The sequence below is a fragment of the Phacochoerus africanus genome, chromosome 1 (assembly GCF_016906955.1).
Source record: "Phacochoerus africanus isolate WHEZ1 chromosome 1, ROS_Pafr_v1, whole genome shotgun sequence".
NCBI classification, from domain to species: domain Eukaryota; kingdom Metazoa; phylum Chordata; class Mammalia; order Artiodactyla; family Suidae; genus Phacochoerus; species Phacochoerus africanus.
In genome coordinates, this window is record NC_062544.1 from 99,193,055 (window position 1) to 99,220,182 (window position 27,128).

At 45.4% G+C, this 27,128-nt stretch overlaps 1 protein-coding gene across 1 annotated transcript in view; it reads left to right on the forward strand.

The window, feature by feature from the left end:
• The window catches only part of TRIM71 (tripartite motif containing 71), a 67,125-nt gene that overhangs the window by 30,867 nt on the left and 9,130 nt on the right, over window positions 1-27,128 (forward strand). The window contains exon 2 of the mRNA XM_047754300.1: window positions 20,757-20,924. Coding sequence (XP_047610256.1) covers window positions 20,757-20,924 — 168 coding nt within the window. The remainder of the gene's footprint in view (window positions 1-20,756; window positions 20,925-27,128) is intronic.

Sequence of the window (27,128 nt, forward strand, 5' to 3'; positions counted from 1 at the left end):
AAAAAGCTAAGAGGAAAATTGTCTCCCAGAGGATTTTTGTAAGGCATTTCCCTCCCCCTCCTTGGGTTTGACCTATTTCTGTACTTTCAGAGTGTTGATGTCATAGTATTTCAAAGGGATATTGTATGTCTGTACTGCCAACTTCTTTTAAGTCGGCCCCATCCCCATTAATGACAGCGTGGTTCCCTCCAGTAATGGAAATTGTCATAGAGCGTCTAGTCATCCAGATGACTGGGGTCATCCTGGACCCCCTTTGGCAATAGCTGGAATGTGAAAATAAAAATAACCCTAAGGAAAACTAGGTTGTGCTGATGAATGTTCTTTGGTTTCTAAAAACTGTTTCAGGAGGAACTGCTGAGTCTGGGTTGGGGAGAAGAAACCTTGCTCAACCAGAGTATCTTTTGACCTATTTATTAGTGAGGGTTTTGTAGGGGAGCCATTCCCTGCCCCATCCGCCTGTTTCTCTTGTGGGATTAATCATTTCCTTTTGACCCTGTGCTCTGCCCCTAACATGTTGCATTGATCAAATCCCGAAATCTCAAGTAATTTCTCCACCCCCACCAGCCACCCCATTCACATTAGAAAACCTGAGGGTGAGAGTGGGGGAGGGGTTTGATAGGGAAAGTTTTTTATGAAAAAATACACAAAATGAAAAACACCATTACTTTAAACAACAATCTTCACCTTCCTTCCTGTTTGGTTTCTTTTTTTCTTTAGGAGCTTCATGAATAGGCCTTTAAGAAAAGCTCCTTTTCCCGAAATGTGACTGGAAATGTCACTAGTTCAACTCCTGAATTTTAAAACCTGTTGGACAGTGTTTCTTTGAGGGAAAAGTTTGTTCTTTTTGATAAGTGTTGGTTTTAATTCCGTTCCCACCCCTACTCCTACTTTAGAAAAAAAAATCCTCAATGCTGATATTTAAGTTTTAGCCTACAATTGGCAGAGAAACTGAATACCGTTGGTAATTAATAGATGAACACAGTTGGTAGTGGCTGAATGCAAACAATGAGCAAAAGAAGCAGAGTTGGCTTTGATTGTTTGCCTTCCTCCTCCTCAGCTGAATTCATTCAGCTAATATAAAGTTGTTTGAAGTCTCCTGGTTGGTGTTTTCCACATCTTTTCTTCCAGTTGGTAAGGATATTAGAGCTGGCAGCTTTGAGAGGGATGGGGCATTTCTGGTTTAAAGTAATTACCTCCTGTGTGACAGTCATAGAGATTTACTTTTTTGGAACTTGGTGATGGCAGGGTGGCAAGGCTGGTGGAGATGTGCGTTCCTGAAATGTGTATTGAAGCTGCAGAAGAGAAGGGAAGAAAGGAAGCCTCATGTTACCATCCAGGCATAAATAGCTATCTCTTGGGCTTGGGGGAAGAATTTTCTGCCAAATTCCCCCTTGTAAGAAAGAGGCTTTGGGAGGGAGCCTGAGGGAGCTTGCAGGAACAAAGGCTCTGTATCGGACCAGCTGCCATCTTGGACCCAGCAATTTTATATTTGTCCCTTAAGCCTTGGACCAAATTGATCACAGATCCCCTAGGGGTAGACTTTTAGATTGTAGGGCCTGAATGAAATTAGGGACAGGGACAGTGTTGTAGGCTAAACTGGAGCCCTGGGGCACATCCTGGGGAAGGACATTGAGAGCTGTGTTCCTTCCCTCACACCAAAGGGAGGGTGGGGGTTGGGAGACAGATGAATAAGTTTTCCCAGCTTCACCATGTGTCCACTAATAGGTTATTCCTGAGGGGGTTGTACAGAAATTTGATGAGCAGTTGGAATAAATGCTGTGTAGAGGATAAGAGGCTCCACAAGAGTTTGAAGGAGGGTGGGGCCCTCAGAAAGTGAGCACTTCAGAGCAGAGGCTCAAAACAACAGAAGAATCATGGGCCAGGAGTTCCCATTGTAGCTCAGCGGGTTACAAACCTGACTGGTATCCCTGAGGATGCAGGTTCGATCCCTGACCTTGCTCAGTGGGATAAGGATCGGATGTTGCTGCGAGTTGTGGCATAGGTCACAGATGCAACTTGGATCCTGCTTCCCAATGGGGAGCCATTGAGGGTTGTTGAGCTTTGGAGTCATGAAAAAAATCAGTTGGGGTATTGATATTAGTGGTGGTTGTTGGCACACAGATAAAAAAATGCCAGTGCCACAGGGTTACAAAGCCCCAGCTGGGTAGATAGGAGTTTATGGAGGTGAGTTTTCCAAGCCACTGAAGGAGCATCTGTTACTGCTCTTTTTTTTTTTTTTTTTTGGTCTTTTTGTCTTTTCTAGGGCTGCACCTGTGGCATAGGGAGGTTCCCAGGCTAGGGGTCCAATCAGAGCTGCAGCCTCCGGCCTACGCTGCAACCATAGCATTGCAGGATCTGAGCTGCATCTGCGACCTACACCACAGCTCACAGCAACACTGGATCCACAACCTCACGGTTCTTAGTCGGATTTGTTAACCACTGAGCCACGATGGGAACTCCTGTTAATACTCTTAAAGAGGCAGCAAAGCCATGTGCTTCATTGAAGCCCTTTATAGATGCCCTATGTGGAAACAAAAAAAATATAGAATATTAAATTGCTGGTCATCCTAATGAAGAGTTAACTTTTTTTTTTTTTTTTTTTAAGGGCTGTGTTTGCAGCATATGGAAGTTCCCAGGCTCGGGCTCTAATCAGAGCTACAGCTGCTGGCCTACACCATAGCTCACAGCAATGCTGGATCCTTAACCAACTGAGCGACACCAGAGATCGAACCCGAGTCCTCATGGATACTAGTTTGGCTTGTTACCACTGAGCCACAATGGGAACTTGTGGTTTTTATCATTCTTGATATTATGGCTTAACAGAAAATTAGGCACTGCTTCATTCCCCGACTAAGACCACTCTGGGAATACTTATTTGCATTGTTTTCCTTTTATTTCTTTTTCTTTCTTTCTTTCTTCTTTCTTTTCTTTTTTTTTTTTTGGTCTTTTGTCTTTTTAGGGCCACACCCATGGCATGTGGAGGTTCCCAGGCTAGGCGTCTAATCCTAGCTGTGGCTGCTGGCCTGCACCACAGCTCACGGCAATGCAAGATCCTTAACCCACTGAGTGAGTGAGGCCAGGGATCTAACCCGAAACCTCATGGTTCCTTGTCGGATTTGTTTCCACTGCGCCATGACAGGAACTCCTACATTGTTTTTCATGTCACATTATAACATGTACATATCTGGCATTGATTTAGTATAAACAGTAATTAAATGTGCAGCTTATCTTAGCAAATATTGTGGGTATGTGAAAGGAATAGCAAAAAGTATTTATAATTCATTGGGTTCTTAATAGAACTACATAAGCACAGCCCAGTTTGGCACTGGGTGAAGAATACTACTCAGCAGTATTCATGGCATCAAAGTCCATTCAGGACCCCTCACTGTAAATTTGGTTAGCAGGGAATACTTGTACCTGTTCCTTTCCTTACACAAACAGTGGCACTCTGTATACACTCCTCCTTCCTTATTTTTTCCATAATAATGTGTTTTGGAGTTTATCCCATGGATCATCTCATTCTTTTTCATGGTTGCCCAGTAATCTAATAATTGTTTAATTAGTCCCCTAATTTTTTTTTTTTTTTTTTTGCTAAACCAGTGGCATGTGTAATAAGTTCTTCGGTCAGGGATCGAACTGAAGCCACATCAGTGACCTGAGCCACAGCAGTGATAATGCCGGATCCTCAAGCCAATGAGCTACCAGGGACCCCCTAGCTTATTGGCGGACACTTAGTTTGCTTTTGCTTTTGGTTTCAAATATGGTGCCATAAATCATCTGTTTTTTCAAGGAAGTGCCAAATTCCTAGCCGGGTGGCTTGTCTGCTGGAGAAGTGTTATGCCTGCTCTTTTTCCTGAGAGATGGACGGTAAAGCTTTTCTTGAGATGACATTGGGTCCAGTGAGAAAGAAGATGATAGCTCTGGACCACAAGTGTGTTGCCTCTGGAGTTTGGTTTTATGAAAATGTGAGGGAGACCTCTAGAGAGACACCTTGGGTTGGCTCTTTTGGAAGCTTACTGGGGATTTAAACTCTCCTTTTCCTCCTTTTAATGGTTTTCTTCCACTTTCTTATGGGTTGTTATTTCTGGAGAACCACCTGTTCATAAACCTGGTCTCAGATATGGAAAGATTCTTCTGGATGAGCTTAGTAAACTGTGGAGGTAGTGACCAGCTCTTGGGGTTTGGGAAATCTGCATTTTCCTCTGGCTCTCCCTCTGCCCGATCAAGGTCTGGAATAGAATCCACAAACAAATTGAATTTTGATGGAATAAGTTATGGGCAGAACTAGAAAGGAAACTTGAATATCTTATTTGGTCCCTAGGCCTTACTCGAGAAGGAAATAACACGTTCTCTCTCCAAGGCAGTGACAAACTGTTTTATCTTTTCGAATGGATAAAATTTAAATGGTGTTTTGATTATTGATTATTTCTCATGACTTGGCTGAGGGAGTCTTTTGTCCAGCTTGTTATTGGAGGCGTAAGGTCAGCTGGGCTGCAGGGTCCAAGGTGGCTCACACTAGGGCTCTTGGAGTGCTGGGGTGTTCCCTGTGGCCTGGGTTTCTCAGAGCCCTGCTGCTGCGCTCTGAGGGTAAGTGTTTCAACCAAGCACATCAAGTTTTATAGCAGGACTGCTACCACATTTGACTGGGCATGGAAAGTTGCAAGAACAGCCCAGATTCAAGCAGAGGCGCAGTAGATTTTATGTTTTCATGAGAGGAAGAGAAAATGAACAGCCATCTTCAACTGAGCACAGGTAGCTTTTCCTGGAAAAGTTCACAAATTCACCCAGATACCACCCCACTGGGTTTCCCTATCATAACCTCAATTTCTTTTTTTATCATAACCTCAATTTCTGCTCACATCTTGCACACCTTGGAACATACTTTTCTTTCACATCTCCCTTCCCCTTTCACTTGCTTTGGTTTTTGTTTTGAAGTGGGGTGTTTTTCATCATCAGCAGTGAAATTGGTCATCAGGGTCAAACAGGTGGCCAGAACTTTTCAGTTCATCTGGGGACCTGCTGCAAAAAATGCTGGCAGAGCAGCCACAGGCCATTGTGCCTTTCTGTTTACCCTGGTGGGGTACAGTGCCAACACCCCAACCAAAATAGAATTAGTCTCTATTTATTGAGCATCCATGTGCCAGACACTTAGGGGGATGAAGCATTGAATAAGACCAAATTCCCAGCATTTTGCTGTGCTTAAATTCCAGTGGGGAGACAGACCATGAATGAGCAAATAGATGGACATTTTCAGGTACAAGTGCTGCAAGAAAAATCAGGGGAAGCTAAGGCCCTAGGAACGAACCAACTGCCAGTAGTCAGGGGAAAACGTCTCCCTGAGGCTTGAATGAACTGAGGGGGGAGCCTTGTAGGTATTGGGGAGGGTTGGGTGGTTCTCAGGCAAAGAGAACTGCAGTGGAACTTGTGTCATGGGAACAGCACGGAGTCTAGGGAACAGCCAGCAGTCTAGGACAGCATCCAAGATGGCCCAGCTGAACACTGGAGCAGGCAGAGTGGCCAGTGGTGGGCTTCAAGGAGGTCTGACTTTTTTCTTTTTTCTTTGCTTTGCTTTTCATCTTTTTAAGTCTGCACCCACTGCATGTAGAGGGTCCCAGACTAGGGGTCTAATCAGAGCTACAGCTGCTGGCCTACACCACAGTCACAGCAATGCTGCATCTGAGCTGCATCTGCGACCTACACCAGAGCTCACAGCAACGCCAGATCCTTAACCCACTGAGTGAGGCCAGGGATGGAACCTGCATCTTCTTGGATGCTAGTCACATTCATTTCTGTTGAGCCCCGATGGGAACTCCAGGTCTGACTTTTTAAAAGGTGCCCCATATATGGAGAAGAGACTGCAGGGCAGCAGTGGAAGTGCTGACTTTAGCGGACAGAGTACAAAGGTATCTCGGCATTTTTCTGCCAGTCTTGTCAGACTTTTTTTTTTTTTTTTAAAGGATTTAATTACTTAATTTACTCACCAGTGGCGTGCGAAAAGTTCTGGGGCCAGGGATCAAACCTGGACCTCAGCAATGACAATGTTAGATCCTTCACCCCCTGAACTACCAGGAAACTTCCTGTGTGGGATTATTTATCCTACCCATGCCTGTTAGCACTTTCATTTTTTTATTTTTTGGCCACCCCGAGGCATATGGAGTTCCAAGGCCAGGGATCAGATCCAAGCCTCACTTGTGACCTTTGCCATAGCTGCAGCAATGCTGGGTCCTCAACCCACTGTGCTGGACTGGGAATCGAACCCACGTCCCAGCACTCACTCCAGAGATGGCGCTGATCCCGTTGTGCCACAGTAGGAGCTCCTGTTTGTACTTTTAGACTAAACCCAGTCTTCCCTTCCTCCAGGAAGTCTGCTGAGATTAACAATGAAGGCTCAGTGTTTCGTAGTTTTCTCCCCCTAGCCCTGAACTTGTCGGCTTAGCATTTCTCCTGGTAGACTGTAACCTCTTGGGGGAAAAGGAAGGGCATGGTGCCAAGAATGGGTGCAGTAAGGAAATGTGCCTAACTTACTTGGGGATTCATGTTGAACATATGACATCTGTTGGTCAGCCTGAAAGAGGCTGATCTGACTGATGCTAGTGGAGGGGCAAGGTCCCTGACTCAGCAGGCACGGTGGCTGCATAGTGAGTTGGAGATACGTACAGGTCAGAGGTGGTCATCCAGTAAGCTTTTTCCCTAGTTGCAAATATGGAATCTCTTCGAATTCCATATAGTGGGCAAAGCCCCAGAGAACTCTGGCCCAAAAGGTCTTTGGAGCCCTTATCAGTCCTGGCTTGCAAACACATCCAGCTTTGCAAACAGGTTCTTGGAGTTTGATTTAACTGCCCTGCCACTTACCAAGCAGGCCGCCACCCCTCTCCTTGCTATTAGAACTGCTGGTCAGCATTTGGATTTTGTGCACTTTGTCTTATGAATTCTTTACCACCACCTGGGAGATGAAGTGGCTTCTCCCCATTTTAGAGGTAGAAACAGCTCATGAGACCATTTAATCAACAGGGCTAGAGAAGAAAGGACCATCAATATTTGAACCCAGGTTTCTTTGACTTCTCAAGAGTGGCCCCAGGCTGGTGATGTTCTTCCCTGTCTGGGTGACTGGAGCTGTCCCCTCAATGTCACCTCCCTCCAGTTCCCTCATTTCATCCCCCTCTGGCGCTTGAGCTTCCAGCTAACTTTCCCCTCCAGCCTCCTCTGGATTCTTCCCCTGCACTTGGGCCAAGAACAGTGGCTTCTCTGCTCAAGGTATTCCTTTTAGTTGGATTTGTAAGTCTTCACCCTCAGTCCCTCTTTAAAAGTCCCATTATCCTGTTCTTTCTAGGAAGCCATTTCTTTTCTTTTTCTAAATTTTATTGGAGTACAGTTGTCTTAAAATGTGTTAGTTTCAGGTGTACAGCAAACTGAACACCACATACAAACTGTGTAGAACATATATAAATGTTCTCTTTCAGATTTGTTTTCAGTTCTTTTTCAGATTCTTTCCCCTATAAGCTATCACAGAGTATTGAATAGATTTCCCTGGGCTCTACAGTAGGTCCTTGTTACTTATTGATTTTAGTAGTGTTTATATTCCAATCCCAACCTCCCAGTTTGTCCCTCCCTCCCCCCAGTGTTTTCTTTTGGGTAACCATAAGACTGATTTTGAAATCTTTCTCTTTCTGGTTTGTGAATAAGTTCTTTTGTATCATTTTTTTTAATTCTATATTTTAGTGATCTCATGTGGTTCATATATAGTATGGTTCTGTATATTTAGTGATCTATATATCTATATATATAGGTTCTATATTTTAGTGATCTCATGATATTTGGCAACATAGATGTTGCTGCAAATGGCATTGCTTTGTTATTTTTTATGGCAGAGTAATATTCCATTCTAGGAAACACATCTTTACCCATTCATCTATGAGTAAAAGAGGGTACTGGGAAAAATTATACTTAGACAAGGTGAACAGACCTCCCCAGAATGACCCACCCAAGACCTTTAGGACACTGGAAGCTTCTTGAGTTGTTTTTTAAATCTCCCAAGGCTCTTAGCTCAGCATCTTGAATAGAGTGTAAAATGGTTAAAAAAAAAATCAACAAACACAGCATATGTAAAAAGGGCATCGTGGCTTTCCTCAGAGACTGCAAACTTGAGTATTAGAGCTGTCTCCAAAAGAGATGAAGTTCAACACCCAGGAGGCAAATTTGGGAGAGATAGGCTCCCCACAGCTGACCTAGAGGTGTACAGGCCAGCCCGAGACTCCCAGCACACCTTCTGCGAAAGGCTCTTGGAGTTTTAGGTGTAGTGGGTTCACTTGTAAAAGGACTGAGGAAAGGCCACAAGGGGCCAGAACTTCAAAATACACCCATCACAGATGAACATCCTGGCCTCGCATCTCTCCCTGTCCTGGTTAGGTGGCAGCCAAAATAAAGGTGACTCCCTTCTCCCCAACACAGAGCCAAATAAAGCAAGCCAAGAATTAAAAAACCCAAGTAGAGACCATTTAAGGTCTGTTCCTTCTTTGTCTGCCCTGAACTTATGTAAACATTCCACCTGATGATTTCCTAGCTCAGAGCTTGTGGATCTCCCCCCCCACCCCCCGCCTCCCAACCCTGTCAGTTTTGGGTTTCCCCCTCTTTTTGAGCTTACCCTTGAGTATCTGCTTGGGGATTGATGGGGGGGGGAGAGGTTCTGCTCCTTACCTCCTGTGTCTCCTTGTTGCATTACCTGCTCAGGGTCAGCTGACCATCTTAAGTTGTGAATAGCATGTAGGTGCAGTGCCAAGAGGTGATGCACAGGTCTCATTTGTTGGAATGAAGTAGGATTTTTGAGGAAGCTACATATCTGAGAATTGCCCTATTCCTATCATTTTCCTATTCATGCATGATGAATGGTCTTGGGAATTCAGGCTTCCTTCTTTTTTAAAAAATTTTTTTAAAATTCGGTTAATTTTATTATGTTTATATTTGTACAAGCATCATCACAGCCTAATTTTACAACATTTCATTCCCAACCCCCTCCCTGACCTGTCTTCTTTGGTAGCAGTAAGGTTTTCAAAGGCTGTGAGTCAATTTCTGTTCTGCAAGTAAGTTCATTTTTAACAGGCTTCTTTGTAAACAGAAGTTTGATTCCAGTGGTTTTACCTGCAGTATCCCCAAATATTGGTATTTTTTCAGATTGTATCTACTAGTTAGTTGGCTTGAAATCCTGCTGGCCTGGATGTTGGGGTTTGCAGTTCTGTTGTCATTAGTCTTGGACTGAACCTGGGTTACTGCAGTGACAACACTGGATCCTTAACCTGCTGCACCATGAGAGAACTCTAATTAGTGTTTCTTGAGGACTGCAGCTGTTAGGATCTGTGCACACTGATGGGAAGAGGAATGAGTGAACTCCTAGGGCTCAGGCCGACACTCCCGGCCTTGGGTATCCACAGCTCCCTGCGGTTTGGATTTTCTCCTCTGAGACCGGGAAGGGGAAACTGCCTGCACCACGAACCAGCTCTGGGGTTCCTCTTCCTCCGTGTCTCCCAGCTCAGCCTGGGTGGCCTGGCTCTCTTGGCATTTGTGGGGGTGTCTGTGGGATTAAGTTTCCTGTGGTTGGAGTTGAAAGAGGGTGTGATTTAAATTAATTGCTTATCAAAGTGCTAACTTGAGAAGGGTTTAAAAAAGAAATCCATCTCTCTCTCTTTTTTAAATATGATTTTTATCTTTTCCATTACAGTTGATTTACAGTGTTCTGTCAGTTTTTATGTATAGCAAAGTGACCCAGTCATTCATATATAGTTTTTCTCACATTATCCTCCATCATGTTCCATCAGAAGTGACTAGATATATGGCACAAAAGAAATCCATTTCTTTTTTTTCCTTTTTTTTTTTTGAATTTTTGGTCTTTTGCCCTTTTAGGGCCACACCTGTGGCATATGGAGGTTCCCAGGCTAGGGGGTCTAATTGGAGCTAAAGCTGCTGGTCTACGCCAGAGCCACAAAAACACCAGATCTGAGCTTTGTCTGCGACCTACACCACACAGCTCAAGGCAACACCAAGTCCTTAACCCCTGAGCAAGGCCAGGGATCAAACCTGCAACCTCATGGTTCCTAGTCAGATTCGTTTCCTCTGCGCCATGATGGGAACTCCAAGAAATCCATTTCTTGATGAAACTGGGGCCTTTCCTTTCTCCCCCATCTGCTGCTCCAGGGCTGTGGTTTGAGGCCCCTCCCTCTGCTCTTGCTCACAGAGGACACTGTTGAGAAAGGCTCCTGGAAGAGAAGAATGTCTGTTCTCTGTCTGATGCTCTCCCTGATGGGGTAGTTTTGAGAAGTGCCGCCAAGGAGCCTGCACCCACTGGCATTGAGAGAATTCACAGGCCATCTACTGCTTCCTGGCTTGGCCCCTTCCCCAATTCAAATAATTCCTGCCAGTGAATGAGATTCATACAGCAATAAATACTTGGTGAACCTCCTGATTTGGAGGTGGTGCTTGGTAAGGTTAGCCCACTCTTCAAATTGTCACTAATGTGAAAGTGTAACAGGGCCATTGGGAAGGTCAGAGCTTGACCTTTTGTGCCCAAGGCAGTAGACAACTGAGCAATGTAGGTATCCACCTATTCAAGATAATAGAATTTGCTGGATTGGGAGGAGAAACGAACTTTTTTTGGCCACATCTGTGGCATACAGAAGTTCCTGGGCCTGGGATCAAACCTGCGTCACAGCTGTAGCTGGAGCCACCGCATTGACAGCAATGGATCCTTAACCTGCTGAGCCATGAGAGAACTCCTAAAGGAACATTTTTATTGAGTCATGTTGGAGGGATGAAGTATGGCTAGTAATGTTTTAAAACCTTTTTTTTTGTTCATCATTTTATTCTTACTTGAGCCTATTTCAGCTTGCCTTCTCAACACACTTTCCCCCAGGTGACAAGTGCCTTCCCTGGCTTTACACCTACCTGTCCACATGATCTCAGCTACAGAGGCCACTGAGATTGCTTTTGCTACTTTAGGGAGTGAAAAGTTTCAGGTGCACAGCCTCGCCCGCTGTTGAAGAGGTGAGGGCTGTTACGTGGCCACCTACGAAGTCTGGCCATGTTTAAAAGCTGGCCTCTAAGCAGCACCAACTCTTGTCCAGAACACAACAGATTAAAAACTGGACCTTGCTAGGCAGCGGGAAAACCACCTATCAGTGTCAAACCTATCTTTTCGCTTCTAGTTTTAAAATGTCTAATTTACGTGGGCAGTGATCTCAGTGTCAGAACAAATCTCTTGTATTTGCTGCTGGAAGCTGTTTGGGCCACTCATCAGTACATCAGAGGTCAGATACATGCCGGGGCGGCTGTGGGGACACATGATTTCATACAGCTTTGTGTGACCACTGGCCACCTGTGGCGCCGTAAATCGGACTTGGGGTTCTAATTTTATCAAAGCCTCCAGAGAGTTAGTCTAATGTGCCTCTTGTGAGATTGAACTTAAGATAATATTTATAGTGGAGGGGAAAGGAAAAATAATACCTAATGGGAACATTGTGGGAAGAATGGTAGCAACGTATTAGAAATAAATTATGTGGGACCATTGGAGTAGCTCCTTTATGGGCTCAAGGGGTATTTTATTAGGTCTTTAGCCAAGAGGAGTCCATGCTGATCCAGGCTCCAATCCTCATTCCTCCAACACAAGATGGGAGGTAAGAGGGTTTTCTCCTCACTTCTTAGTTTTTAAGGTATGATTTACATAAATTAAAAGTATGCATTGTATTCACCTGTGTACTCACTCCTTCCACCAAGATAATAGAACATATCCATTGGTCCAGAACATCTCCCTTGACTTCCCTCCAGCCACACCTGTTCTATCTCCTGCAACTTTTTTTTCCATCTTGGATTAGTTTTGCCTTCATATAAATAGCATTATGCTGCATATGCTTTTGAGGCTGGTGTGTGTGTGTGTGGGGGTGGTATTAGGCCTGTGGAAGTTCCTAGGCCAGAGAAGTTTTACTGTGCCACAGCAGTGACAATACTGAGCCCTTAACCATGCCTCCAGCGAACTCTCTGTGTGCTTTTTTTTGGGGGGGGAGGGCCACACCTGTGGCATATGGAGGTTCCCAGGGTAGGGATCCAATCAGAGCCGCTGGCCTACACCACAGCCACAGCAATGTCAGATCCTTAAACCATAGAGTGAGGCTAGGAATCACACACCTGTGTTCTCGTGGATACTAGTCAGATTCGTTTCTGCTCAGCCACGATGGGAACTCCTGTTTGCTTTTTTTTTTTTGGTCTTTTTGCTATTTCTTTGGGCCGCTCCCGCGGCATATGGAGGTTCCCAGGCTAGGGGTCGTATCAGAGCTGTAGTCTCCGGCCTACGCCAGAGCCACAGCAACGCGGGGATCCGAGCCGTGTCTGCAACCTACACCACAGCTCACAGCAACGCTGGATCGTTAACCCACTGAGCAAGGCCAGGGACCGAACCCGCAACCTCATGGTTCCTAGTCGGATTCGTTAACCACTGTGCCACGACGGGAACTCCTGCTTTTTTGATTCTAGCATTTCCCACCGAGCATTTGTGTGCTTGCACAAATCAGTAATTTGTTTTCATTGCTAGAAATATTCCATTGTCTGTTTCTCTTATGATAGGGAAGTTTAGTTTTTGTATTTGAACTGGAAGAATTTTTTTTTTTTTCATTTTATGGCTGCACCCGTAGCCCATAGAGGTTCCTGGGCCAGGGATTGAATCCAAGCCACAGCTGCAGATTCAAACTCCAGATCCTTTAACCCACTATGCTGGGCTGGGGATTGAACCTAAGCCTCTGCAGCAACCAGTGCCGCTGCGGTCGGATTCTTAACCCACTGTGCCACAGTAGGAACTCTAGAAGAATTTTTAAACACCCAGCTTTTATAATTTCTTTGCTAAAATAAATGAGGCAGTAATCCAAAACACAGTTCTGGCGTTTTCCAGAGTGTCACTCAATGTCATGAACCTTGGATCTGTTGGAGGAAACCCCCAGCACAGGTGTGTCACTTTTACCTGGGACGATATATTAAAGCCTTCCAGAAATGAGAAGGCTTCCAGGCTGTGGGCCCTGCTGGCCTCAGGAGTGGTGGCTAGCCTTGAATGTGCCTTAAGCTCTGTGGGTTGAGCCAAAGATAAAAGATAACAAGACTCCAGCCTAAAAATCAGAATCCCACCAGGAGATGAAGAAATAATCCAAAGAGCAAGAGCTGTTTGTTGCAGCTTGGGGTCCCCAGAGGCAGACACTGAGGCTGTTGATCAGCAACTCTGAGAGTCAGGGAGAGGAAGAAAGATGGATACAGGGCCAGGGAAGATGTTCCAGGTACCAGAAGGGAGTGGACAGGGGCATAGCTGCATCCCCCTCCTGTGCATCTCTGGGATTCCATGTATATTGGCCCACACTGAATATTTTGTGACATTGTGACTATACTTTTATAAATTACATGTTTCTTTTGGGGACTTCACAGAGGCTCTGAGAACATTAACTGTAGCTCAGTGTGGGAAGTGCCAGTTTTCTGCCTGCTGTTTTTCTTACCTTGACCTCTGTCCTTAGAGTTCACTTGGATAATTTCTCCTTCCCTGAAAACCTCACTGCTGTGCCTCAAGTAGCGTCAGGATCCCAGGAAAATACACACCTGGGTTATAGTCCTTTCTTGCCTGGTAAAGGCCCTTTTTGAGTCAGATTTACTACTGCAACCTCAGTTTTAGGAGGGGGCTACGATGAGAAGTATTTTTTGTCTATGGCTCTGGCAAAACTGGTGGAAGGTATCACGTGCTATCCTCTCAGAGTGTACTGCCCTCTGGGGCTTCAGGGCTGGGGGCAAGTGGTTTTCTTCTAGGACGAACTCCTTTTCATGCTTTTGAATGATTCTGACAGTTCTATGTGCCAGAAGTTGAGTTATTTTTATTTCCAAAGCTGTAAGTAAGCTCAGCCAAATTCAGTCATTCAGCTGTAGAAACTAAATGTACTCCTGTAATTATCCATGCTTTATAAAAGGCAGTGGTTTTGCTTTGGCATATGTCACTATTAGAAGCTGTGGGCTCAGGGAGGGCTCTTTGTGGGGGAGGGCCCTGCAACATGGAGTATAAATTAAGAAATAGAAATACTCCTGGGATATGAAGTGGGGATCTGGTGTGCCTGGCTCTGGGGGCAGGTGATAGGGAGGGAAAGGAGCTTTGAGGAAGCCTCCTGAGTTGGTGGTGGTTGGTCAGCGTTAAGAAGGGACAGCATTGGTCATTGGGAGAACGAACATTTTCTTCTGAAAGGCAGGAAAGTGATCATGACTGATGTAGCTTTAGGAGTTAAACAGAAACCTCAAGTGAACAACATGGGATGTTTTGTGATCATTGCACTATGGCACCCTTCCCATCCCTGCCACCACCCCCCCAGCAACCACGTTGAAGTTGTTAGAGTTGATGACATTCCTGTTTCCAGCCCTTCCTTTTCAAATTTGCCTTGTCCACAGGAGCCAAAAAAGCTTGTATTTGCTCTAGAGCTGCTCATAGCCCGTGGGGTCTGACAACCCCCCACCCCCAGCAACCACATAGTCTTAACTTCTGTTCTTGCTCTGTTAGCCCAGGAAAGTTTTTTTTTTGTTTTCTTTTTGCTTGTTTTTGCTTTTTAGGGCTACACTTGCCGCATATGGAGTTTCCCAGGCTAGGGGTGGAATAAGAGCTGCAACTACCACCCTACGCCACAGCCACAGCAATGCCATATTCAAGCCGACTCTGTGACCTACATCGCAGGTTACAGCTACACCGGATCCTTAACCCACTGAGCAGGGCCAGGGATCGAACCCAAATCCTTATAGATACTAGTCAGACTCCTCTGAGCCACAGCAGGAACTCCTCTGAGTTCCTGGCCCTGTTAGATGTGTCTTAACATTCAACATTTTTGATTTTGGGAAGTTTATGCTGTGAAGCAACACCAAAAAAATAATGAATATTAATATTTCTTCAGTGAAATATATGAAAGGTCATGCTAAATGGGATAGATAAAAATTATAAACCATTTTGGAGTTCCCTAGTAGCCTAGCGGTTGAGATTCTGGCTGTTGTCACTGCTGTGGCACAGGTTTGATCCCTGGCCCCACTGTGAGCAGGACCCTCCCCCCCCCCAGTCGTAAACCATTGTCATACTAGTTGAGGTTTTGCTGCCAAATAGTTTATGGTTTCCAGAGTCTGTTGGGTTTGGGGATTGCAGAAAGGGCTTCTGGACTTACAGGGGGCTGCCCATGTTTGTTTCACCATGTCTTTGAATGGTACCTTCTAGGAGGTTTTATTCTTAACACCCCTCTTCCTTTACACCACCTGGAGTTCCTCTCCTGTCCACTTCTGGAGTCATTCCATCAAGTGGCCCCACTCCCCTCCAAGCTCAGGTTTTGGAAAATCCAGCAGCTATTCCTTAGGGTAGAAGACACAAGCTTTGCTTTCCTGCTCCTCCTCTGGGGCTTCTTTCCAGTCTCAGCAGAGCAGACCTGCACTCCAGTCCTACCTTGTCTGGCTCTCTGGGGTCCCCACGCTGGCCTTTTGTGTAGGTTTGGTCTTGTTGGGACCAGACACTGTCACTTCACAACTTTCGCTTTTCACACGGGTGAGGATTGACCTGATTTCAAGTTAATAAATTTGAGAAACCTTATTGTCCACACTTGCAAGTAGATTTTTTCCTTTCCTACTGATGTAGCAATCAACTATATTAACAAATTGAGGGTTCCAGGCTTTATAAAGAGCAGTATAAAGGATATTCACTGCAGTGTTGCTTGTGATTTTTCAAAAATCAGGAAACAGCGTTAAAATCCTATCAGCAGGTACTAATTAAATAAGTCATGGTACATCCACAGGCGACATACCACACAGCCATTCATAAAACAGTCGGACCCAGAACATTCTCTACGTTAATAGAGTTAAGTGAAAGAAGCCTAGTCTTCTTTCTGTCTTTTAAAAGTTCATGTGTGGTTGGAATATAGCATGTTTTGGAATGTTAATGTAAAAAAGTAGAAACAACTGATTGAGAAATTGGGGCAGATTTTTAAAAGAACTGTTTGCATCTGTGTATCTTTTTGTATTAAAAATGCATGTGTGTTCTTTGTCTAAATTTTTCAAAAAGTTTCAGATGTCTTTACCGCCCAAAGAGGTAACTTGTCCTCTGCTGGGCTCTGCTGTCCTGAGTTGGTGGTGATGTGTAAGAAGGAAGGTTCAGTTTCCTTTCTTTCCCCTTTTCCCAGGCCCCCCAAGGCCACAGCTCTGCAGCAGCACGTGGCCAGAGAAGCAGGAGGGCTTCTGCGGGTTTAAGAGCACTGGCGATCCATGTATTTTCCCTAAATCAAGTGAAGCTTGGTTTTGATATTGTTGAGTAGACTTAGTTTCATGGCTGGACTTCACTCCTTGAACTTGGTTTACCTTTTTTTTTTTTTTTAATAGGAGAGCCTGCTGAGTGTCACATACAGATAAGGCTTCTGCTTGTCACCAGCCCTCCTCCCCTTCATGTCTGTAGTGGAGACAAACCCTCTCTGGTGGGTGGGGACCTCCTTCTGTTTAGGCCTGAGTTTGTGGGAGGCCAGATGTCCCCAGTCATTTTAAGGGATGCCAAAGAAATCTTAAAAAATTAGTTTATAGCAGTTAATATTTATTATTTCAGTTGGGGCCTCTTGATTATGAGAGGCCCTTCCATCCTTTTCATTTACACTTCTCACTGATATGGGTAGTTGTATTTTAACCTGGTGCTCCAACGGGAATGAGTGAATGTGTGTGTGTGTGTGTCTGTGTCTGTGTGTGTGTTCCTTGTTGGATCACAGGTAATATAAAAAGTAGATTCCTGGAGTACATAATTAACAAAGCACTTTATTTAAGCGTTTTAGCACTGGCTAAGGTAAACCTGCTCACTTGGTATTTTTATTTATTTTTTCTTTGACCTCCCCCCCCTTCCTCTCCTGCTGGGCTCACATTCCTAGGTCTTTGTCTCCGCCTGGTATTTTAGAAATTTTGGGAGAGGAAGGCAGTGGGTGGGGCGTTCTGGGAGCTGGGGGCAGGGAAGAGGGTGGTCACTTGCAAGGTCAGAGGTCAGGCCTGCTCCATTCAGCTGGGGCAGCCAGATTGTCGCCATGTGGGGGGGAGGGGGCGTGTCTGAGCATCTGCCCGGGAAGCCCCAAACCGGCAGCTCCAGGCCCTGGAATTCCTGCTGCCAGAGGACTGCTCCTTCCCCCCCTTCCCGGAGCCACAGTTCATGGCCTCTGCCACATTTCTTTCTGGCTGTGGACCTTCCGAACTGCCCTCCAGTTTATTCTTTTAAAATAACCTTTAAAAAGCTGGTCTAGAGGGAGTTGCACCCACACACATCCCTGCCTGTTCACAGAATTGTACCAGCTCTAAAGTTGGAGGGTTTTGACCTTAGAAATTGCCAAGCACGTGAGATTGGAGCTTCTAACTGGAGTGTGACATCTTCCCAAAGTTTTACTTCATTTCACTAGAAAATTTATAAAGTATATCTCACATTATCTTTTTTAAAAAACTACAATTTTTTTGTTGATTAAAAAGTACTATTGGGGCTCTGCTTAGGCATAGTTTTTTTGTTTTTGTTTGTTTTTATGTTTTTGGCTGGTCCCACAACATGTGAAAGTCAGCAGACCAGAAGTTGAATCTGCACCACTGCAGTAACCCAAGCTACAGATGTGACAACACCGGATTCTTAACCCACTGAGCCATCAGGGAACTCCTTAACCATAGTTTTTTTATAATCAACTAGCTGGGTGCTTCCCACCCCCAGTACCAGCCCTACCTCAGTGGTCCTGTAGTCAGCGTGGAATTGCAGAAGCATCAGAGCTTCCAAAAACCTGTGTGTTGTAGGTGCTTGGAGCTGCATTGATCCCATGTGTAATACTGACAGGTGGGATCACATCCCAGGACCTCCATTCGCCCAGTATAGAGGTACCTGGGCTCTCAAGGCTGAACATGGTGGGGTGGGGCAGGTCCTGTTGCCACCTGTTCTGACCAGGATTTCTTTTCTGTCTCCTTCATCTGCAAAATCCTTTAAAACCTACCATTTGTAGTATATCTTCTCCCATGCACAATTCATGCATGCTCTGGATTTTACAAACATAAAAGCCCGGAAAAATCACTTTAATTCCTTGCAGTTCTGTATTGACACCTGGAGCCCAGAATTATTTGGTTTGTGACATCGAGTCCCCAGAGATAGGGTTCCTGGGACTTCTGGAGTGGAAGGGTTTCTTGAGGTACCTGGTTGGATCCCATGTGTTCCATATATGGTGACTGGGTAGATGTCCTCCTGGCCAGGTGGTGCCAGGCCCAGGCTAACAGCTGAAGATTCTTGCCTGCTCAGGCCCTTGCAGATAAGAGCTGTTATATTTACATGAGCCCATTGACTGAAGAACACAGGGGACACTAGTCAGTCCCCACAGCTGTAAATCCCAAGCAGAGGTGAAGAGAAGACTTGGAAGTTCCTGTTGTGGTTCAGCAGTAATGAATCTGACTGGTACCCATGAGGTTGTTAGTTCAATCCCTGGCCTCGATCAGTGGGTTAAGGATTGGGTGTTGCCGTAAGCTGTGGTGTAGGTGGCAGACATGGCTTGGATCTAACATAGTTTTGGCTGTGGTGTAGGCCGGCAGCTACAGCTCAGATTCGACCCTTAGCCTGGGACCTGCCACGGATGCGGTCCTTAAAAAAAAGGGGGGGGGGACTGCTTTAGCTGTTAGGTAAGAGCAGAGAGCCTTCTGAGGGAAGATTTTCACACTTTGCATTAGCAGGAGTGATCCCTTTATTCCTGTGACAGATGGAGGGAGCAGAAGAGAGGGATGTGGTTGAGCTTGTAGGAGAATTGCCTTAGGACCACAGGGTAAAAAAAGAGTGGGAATTTCCCCCAAGTGTATCCGGTTTAGCAGTTGTTTTGTATTATTATTATTGTTATTATTTTTTTGGCTGCAGTATGCAGTGGCTTAATGTGGGACCTCATTACCCAGATCAGGGATTATACTTGGGCTGCAGCAGTGACAGTGCCACTAGTGTCTAACCACTAGACCACCAGGGAACTCCCTAGATTGAGAATTTTAGATTTATCAAATTAGAAAGAAAAGATTAGATTGTCTCTAAATTAAATGTCTCTAAATGACCTTCTTCAAAAAGTGATTGGCCAGGAGTTCCTATCTTGGTGCAGTGGGAACAAACGAGCGTCCATGAGGATGCAGGTTCGATCCTTGGCCTTCCTCAGTGGGTTAAGGGTTTGGTGTTGCCATGAGCTGTGGCGTAGGTTGCAGACAAGGCTTGGATCTGGCATTGCTGTGGCTGTAATGTAAGCCGGTGGCTGTAGCTCCAATTAGACTCCTAGCCTGGGAACCTCCATATGCCACGGGTGCGCCCCTTTAAAGCAAGAAAAAAAAAGTGATTGGCCAATTGGGAGGGTGGAGTAATATATACACACTACTGCATAAAATAGATGATTAATGAGAACCCACTATATAGAACAGGAAAATGTACTCAATAGTTTGTCATAATGTAAATGGGAAAAAAAGAATGGTTATATTTATATGTATGACTGATTCACTAAGCTGGAGAATGAGAGAAGCAGCATGGCCCCAGGACCTTTCTCTGTGGGACTTTTAGCCAAATAGGAACTTTCTAGGCCCAAGGGCCACCTCCATCTCTTCCTCCCTATCACAACAGTCTGTTCCCAGAGTTGCCTTGAGTCACATTCTCTGGTGGTACCTAGCCAGATGCTCTGTGCTGTGGGTGTGGTAGCTGGTACCCACACATTGGGACCAGCTCTTCAGAAGGCCTTGCTCCTTGTGTAGCCCTTGGCACTACAATCCCTCTACTTCCTGGGATTGAATGCTCATGTATGTGAAAGACACCCCCCCCCCCCCACTCCTTGGACACTGCTTCTCTGCCTGTTGCGTGTTGGCTGGCTTACCCTCACCCCAGGTATACCAGAGGCAAATTTAAGCTCTATTCTTGAAAGCAATCAAGCAAACATTTACAGAGGGCAGTGCTAAGTGCCCTGCTCTGTGGCGGGATACCATGGGACAGACCCTGTTTCTGTGCCAAGGAGTTCTGGCTCTCGAGGGCTCATTTATCAGCAGGTGGAGCTGATGCCAAGCCTGTTCCTCCCTCCCATCTCGTCGGGCCCCAGGGAGGTACACAGCATCGCATAAAGCAGTTCTGTCAGCATGGGCTGCCTCCCAGAGTCAACTCCTTGGAACAACTTGGCAGGAAGAAAGACAAGAAGCTCGCTGACTTTTACCATTAACTTTTTGTCTTCGTCTCAGAAGCTTAAGCCTGTACCTTGCTTGAGTGCCTCGAGTGTGTTCATCCCCTCAAGGGGGAGGGTGGCAGCTGGCTGTGGTATGAGGATGATTAATCCTGGCCCCCAGCCTCGCTTGCACACCAGAGGCTGGGATGACTAAAGAAAGTATATCCTTAAACATTGAATTCCTAAATCCAGAGTAGAAAGTGGTTCCCAGGAGCTGGGGGTTGCGGGAGAGATGAGGAGATGCTAGGGGGTTAAAAGACGTATATCCTTTCATCCAGCCACCAATCTCAGAGCAGGGAAACAGTCTTGGAATTTTTCTGTTTTGTTTCCTCTTGGCTTTCGAAGTGTCTAAGTTATGGTTGTGAATGAAACTGGAGTAGAATGAGGGAGTTGGTTGTTTTGGGGTGGTGGTGGGAACAAGCTGTCCTCACACCAGCTTTTTTATCATGGGGTTCTAGGATTCAAAGCACAGCCCTCATCCCAAATCTCATTAATGCATGCTGCCTCTCTGGTCCCCAGGTGCTGCACCTGTACTGTGACACCTGCTCCGTGCCCATCTGCCGGGAGTGTACGGTGGGCCGGCATGGCGGCCACAGCTTCGTCTACCTCCAGGAGGCATTGCAAGACTCTCGGGCGCTCACCATCCAGCTGCTGGCTGATGCCCAGCAGGGCCGCCAGGCCATCCAGGTCAGTCCTGTCCCACCCACCCATCACCTGTTGCATTTGTTCTTTCTTGCCCACACAACCTTTCCCACTCCCTTTCAGAAAGCATGTGTAGATTATTGCCCAGGGTCCAGAGTCTGGAGCTATGGGCCAGTGACCTAAATGAGCCCATGTGACACCCATATGGCAGCAATCCCGTAGGGGACAGGGTGCCCCAAGCCCTACTCACACCCTTGTGAAGATGAGAATGATGTGGCCGGAGCTGCTGGCCAGTCAGGGCTTGTCCCAGACACCTGGGCTGGACCTCCCTCACAAAGCTGTTCCCCTCCCCTAAATCCAGGGGGGGACACACATGCTTCAGTCAGGACTATAGAAAGACTGGGCCGCTTAATGTTTTTTCAGAGATCTTTCTGCTCAGATTTATTCATTTACAGATGGGAAATAAGTGAGCATGGGAGATTTTTTTACAAGGTTCAGAGTCTTAAACTCTTTCCTGGAGGGTGGCTTAGACCCTTGTTTCTGTGGAATTCCCATCCCTTTGGGATTAGGAAGGGACATGTATAACTTTGGGGGGTAGCAGAGTTCTCACATAGACAGGTAATAGTGTGCCTGAATCGATTTTGAATCTTCTTGCCTGACAAGGTTTTAGGAAAACAAAGGTGGGTTCTTTTCCTTGTCTAATAGGATAAGTCAAGAAGCCTTGCTAATCCTCAAGCATGCGTTGAATAAGAAACTGTTTAGAATGAGTATTTGAATATATGAATTATTTTAAAAATCATCTTTTGGAGTTTCCGTTGTGGCGCAGTGGAAATGAATCCTGCTAGGAACCATGGGGTTTTGGATTTGATCCCTGGCCTCGCTCAGTGGGTTAAGGATCTGGCATTGCTGTGAGCTGTGGTGCAGGTGGCAGACGCAGCTCGGATCCCTTGTTGCTACGGCTATGGTATAGGCCAGCAGCTGTAGCTCTGATTGGACCCCTAGCCTGGGAACCTCCATAATGTCATGGGTGTGGCCCTTAAAGGGGGGGGGGTGTCTTTTTTTGGAAATGGTAAAGAATTGATCATGTGCTCTAAAGAAGGGTGTGGGAGGATGGTTTCAGATCCTAACATGTTCCTCAGCAGCTATCACATTCCTCTGTGTGATACCGAAGTCATCATTCTGATGAGTCAGATTGTCTGATATGCAGGTTATAAAGTTGGAAGTTTGAGAAAGTCTGTGTTTCTAGAATGACTTACTCTGTCATTCTTCTGCTGCAGTGATGTCCTTTCTATCCTGTATTAGGGAATCTGTATCCCCGAGGCTTCTGTTTATGCCACTGCAGTTAGGGCCTTGTCAGATGCCTTCTCGTCTGCTGTCAGCGTCACCTGGAGGCTTACAGATCTGTCCCTGGAGATTGAGAACACTCTGGGCTTCTTGATGTGATTGAGAAAATTCCCAGTACTCCCCATGCTTTGTGGGACCAGCCACTCCGGGGGAAAAAAAAAAGATTTGCTTAAGGAGAGTGGTTAAAATTGTGACATCCCAAGAGATTGGAAATTAGAAAAGCAGAAAATTTTGTGTGCCAGCCTCCGCTTGGTTGCTTGCTTGCTTTCCTTTGTTCTGTCTGTCTGTCTTTTTCTTTAGAGCCACACTCGTGGCATATGGAGGTTCCCAGGCTAGGGGTCCAATTGGAGCTGTAGCCTCTGGCCTGCACCACAGCCACAGCAACGCGGGATCTGAGCCTCATCTGTGACACACACCACAGCTCACTGCAACGCTGGATCCTTAACCCACTGAGTGAGGCCAGGGATCATCAAACCTGTATAATCATGGATGCCAGTTGGGTTTGCTGCTGAGCCAGGACGGGAACTCCAGCATTGACGTTTTTTTCTTCTGGGGGCTACTATGAATGGAGCATTAGAAAGAAGTCCTTAGGTGATAGTAGAAAACACACTTGCCCTCTAAGTCTCTGTGATGCCAGCACATACCTTTGGAGGCAGGGAGGAGAATCTGAGGTAAAGACTGAGGACAAGTTAGCATTGCTCAAAAACCATTGCTCAGAGCAAAAAGCCTGTTCTCATGTGAGCTACAGAAACAGGCTCTGTCCCCAAAGTCAGAAGCCTGGCATGACCTAGCTTTCACTGCAGAAAACATCTTGCCCGTGAGTTCCTTTTTAGAGTCTGAACAATCAGAGTTGTGTGGCACTGAAACTGATGAGTCAGGCTCAGGAGGAATCTTTGTGTGTCCAGCAACTAAGTGAACTTCTGCCTCTCCTTAACAAAGGGAGAGCAGGAGTTCTAGTGTCACTGTTTTGGCTCGGGTCACTGCTGTGATGCGGGTTCCACATGCATCTGATGCCACCAAAATGACAGCAAACAGTAACAAGAAGGGGAGAACACTGTTCTGAGAGCTTCAGGGGGCCTCCCTTTCTCTAATCCAAAAGTCATCTTCAAAGGACATTTAGAGGACGTTGAAAGAGCAGCCAGTATATAGCCCAGGGTCTACATGTGTTTATTTATACAGAGAGATTATTTAGATCTCTTTTGTTGGAGGTCCTGTCGTGGCGCAGTGGTTAATGAATCCGACTAAGAACCATGAGGTTGAGGGCTTGATCCTGGGCCTTGCTCAGTGGGTTAAGGATCCGGGCGTTGCCGTGAGCTGTGGTGTAGGTTGCAGACACGGCTCGGATCCCGCATTGTTGTGGCTCTGGCATAGGCTGGTGGCTAGAGCTCTGATTAGATCCCTAGCCTGGGAACCTCCATATGCCATGGGAGCGGCCCTAGAAAAGGCAAAAAAAAAAAAAAAAAAGACCCAAAAAAAAAAAGATCTCTTTTGTTGGTTACAGTATACAGTAGATAGAATGATAGCCATTGAAATTTGAGATGTGTCCCACAGGCTAAAGGAGTGACCTGGAAGTGCCAAAAAAGAACATACTGATTAGGGCCACAGTGCTTCAGCACTTAATGCAGTTGGTCCAAGTGTTAATGAAGCAAGTGACCCATCACATAATTTTTGTTGTCATTCAAAAGCATTTATATTAAATAGTACAACAAAGATAGTGTGAAGATGGGTGTCCAATTGATGTGAACATTGGAAAAGGAATACCCGTCAATTAACAGAATTTTGGGGGGGTGGTAAATTTTTTGAAAATACACACTCCCCCCCCCCTTTTTTTCTTAAAAATCAGAATCAGAGCTGCAGCTGCTGACCTACAGCAATGTGGGATCTGAGCCGAACCTGCAACCTTTACCATAGCTCATGGCAACGTCATATCCTTAACCCACTGAGCAAGTGGGTTAAAAAAAACTTGCTCAGTGGGTTAAACTTTAAAAAAAGAGGGAGACTTAATCCACTTAAACCAAAATACAGAATAATTCTGGTCACGGAGTAAGAAGAGGTTCTGATTTCTTTTACAGAGAATGTTTAAGTTACAAATTTTATTTGGAAGTCATTTGTCTTAAACTGTTCCAGATTTTTGTTCGTCTGCTCCTCACAGTATTAATGTACTAAGTGTGTCATTTAGGAGCTTTTATTTTTTTCCTCCTCTCTCTTTCTTTATTGGGCCATACCTGCGGCATATGGAAGCTCCCAGGCTAGGGTTGAATCAGACCTGTAGCTGCTGACCTACGCCGCAGCCATGGCAATGCCAAATCCTTAACCCACTGTGCAGGGCCAGGGATAGAACCAGCATCCTCATGGATACTAATTGGGTTCGTAATCCACTGAGCCACAGTGGGAACTCCATCCCTGGGAGCTTTTAATAAAGTCTTTCTTTCCTTTTTTTTTTTTTTTTTTTTTGCCACACTTGTGGCATCCTGAAGTTCAGAAGTTCAGGGCCAAGAATCAAGAACCTGTGCCACAGCAATGAGGACACCAGATCCTTAACCCTCTTTTAGAAGCTTTTAAAAGCTCTTTATTTGTACTGGCAAACTGACAGATCCAAGAAATTAGTAAATAGCCTAGAAACAGCCTTTATTTTGCTAATAACTTTAAGAAAGTTAAGATTTCAAACTAAATAAAGTATGATGAAAGAGGGAGAAGGAATAGATTTAAATTATCATAGCAAATAGCAAAACTTCACTAGGTTAAAAGGGTTACATGGAGAGGAAGAGTGGGGAAAGCATTAAACAAACAAACAAACACAAAAAAGCACACAACAAAACCCATCCTCCCAAACTTGAAGGTGGATGTATGTTAAATACCTTAAAGGCATGGTGTTCTAAGATTAGAAATGATACCAGAAACATCTGCATATTAAAAGGAAAAAAACAAACTAGAAAATACGGTAGACAAATGGTTACTCTAGTCAGTCTTAGTTCTAGGAAAAAAACCCAGAAGTAAATAAATCCTTTAATTAATTTGAGATAGCCTTGTAAGGAGAATTTACCCTGATGAAGGTCTTTTAGTTACCCACAATAAAGAAAGCAAGGAAGATGTCTGTGGTGTACCTTATCAGTGTTTGAGGGGCAGATACTTGTTGGTTGCTTTTTAGAGTGCCTTGTTCCTTTAACACTTCTGAAAGTAAAACATTTCAGTTACGTACGTAATTGGGGGATTTCATTAATGTGTGCTGATTCCCTTGGGACACCTATGGTCTGGATCAGGAATATAGTTGCTCTCCATGTAAGAGAGTCTGAATTCTTTACTTTCTCTTATTCCTTTCATCACATTTAAAATGCCATTAATTGTAAGAAACACATTTATTTTATACAGCAAAGGGGGAAAACCCACTGGCAGTGTTAGATGAAATATAGTTTGAAAGATGTTAAATGTGATGAAAATTACATTTTAGAGGGAACTACAGTAATGCCCGTATCTGGAGTGGTGGCCTTTGAGTTTTGGAGTGTCACTTGAATTCTCTGTTATCTTCTATCCGGACACTTTAAATACCTGTCAACAGACCACCACTGTTCTCCACAGCAGACATCACTAATCACTTTCTGCACTCTTCCCATGAAACCCAGATTTGGCCTCAGCCTCATCCTCATTACTAAGTGGCCATCACTCAACAGTCAGCTAGCATTGCTGACTTGCCTGCCTTCAACTTCGAATGTCTGCTTGAATCTGTTAACATTTAAGGATAACATTTTTTCTCAAGCCCCATGCTTACTTGGCTTCCTTCCTCCCTTCCCTCCTGTCTCTCCTCTCTTCCTCCCCTCTCCCTTTTTCCTTTCTACCTTCTTTTTTAAATTTTTTTTGGGGGGGGGGTCCTTTTCTGGGACCGTACCCGTGGCATATGGAGGATCCCAGGCTAGGAATCCAATCAGAGCTGTAGCTGTCGGCCTACACCAGAGCCACAGCAACGCAGGATCCAAGCCGCGTCTGCGACCTACACCACAGCTCATGGCAATGCCGGATCCTTAACCCACTGAGCAAAGCCAGGGATCGAACCCACAGCCTCATGGTTCCTAGTCAGATTCGTGAACCACCGAACCATGACGGGAACTCCTCTACCTTCTTTTTTATATCAAGTGTGTGTTTCATTTTTGGCATTTCCTCAGCCCTTTCACCCACTGTCATTTGCCCCTACCCACCTGATTCTTGTGTCCTTCAAAGGCCCCACTTAGATAATGGGAACTATTTGAGCAGATCCTGGTCTGCACATCTTTGAATGCACCTCCTGCCCAGGTTGTGTACGATCTGGAGCGGGGAGATCATTTTGTCTCTACACATAGGGTTTTTATGACTTCAGGAATGGGGCCGACTTATATTGCAGCCAGAGCTTTGCTCCCCTTCTACCTGTCTGGAATATGACAGAATGGAGTTCCAAACCCAGGGGCCTGCTGGGGACCTGGGAGGAGAGACTGGAAGCAGCTTGGGTAGGAGGACAGGAGGGGGAGGAGTGAGCAGACACTCACTGTCCGTGGAAAGAGGGTAGTCATTGCCCTCTAGAAATGTGGGCCTATTATGTCCACGTCTTCTGATTTTTATAGGAAATCTGTTTGGTAAGTAATAGAACACAAATAGCAGGCAGTTTGCTGCCTAAGCTTTCTGTTGAGGAAGCATTAAGAAGTGTTAAGGGGAGTTCCTGTTGTAGAATAGTGGAAATGAATCCAACTAGTATCCACGAGGATGTGGATTTGATCCCTGGCCTCACTCAGTGGGTCAGTGATCTGACATTGCCATGACCTGTGACATAAATTGTAGATTCGACTTGGATCCTGCATTGCTGTGGCTGTGGCCTAGGCTGGCAGCTGTAGCTCCGATTCAACCTCTAGCCTGGGCACTTCCATACCACGGGTATAAAGA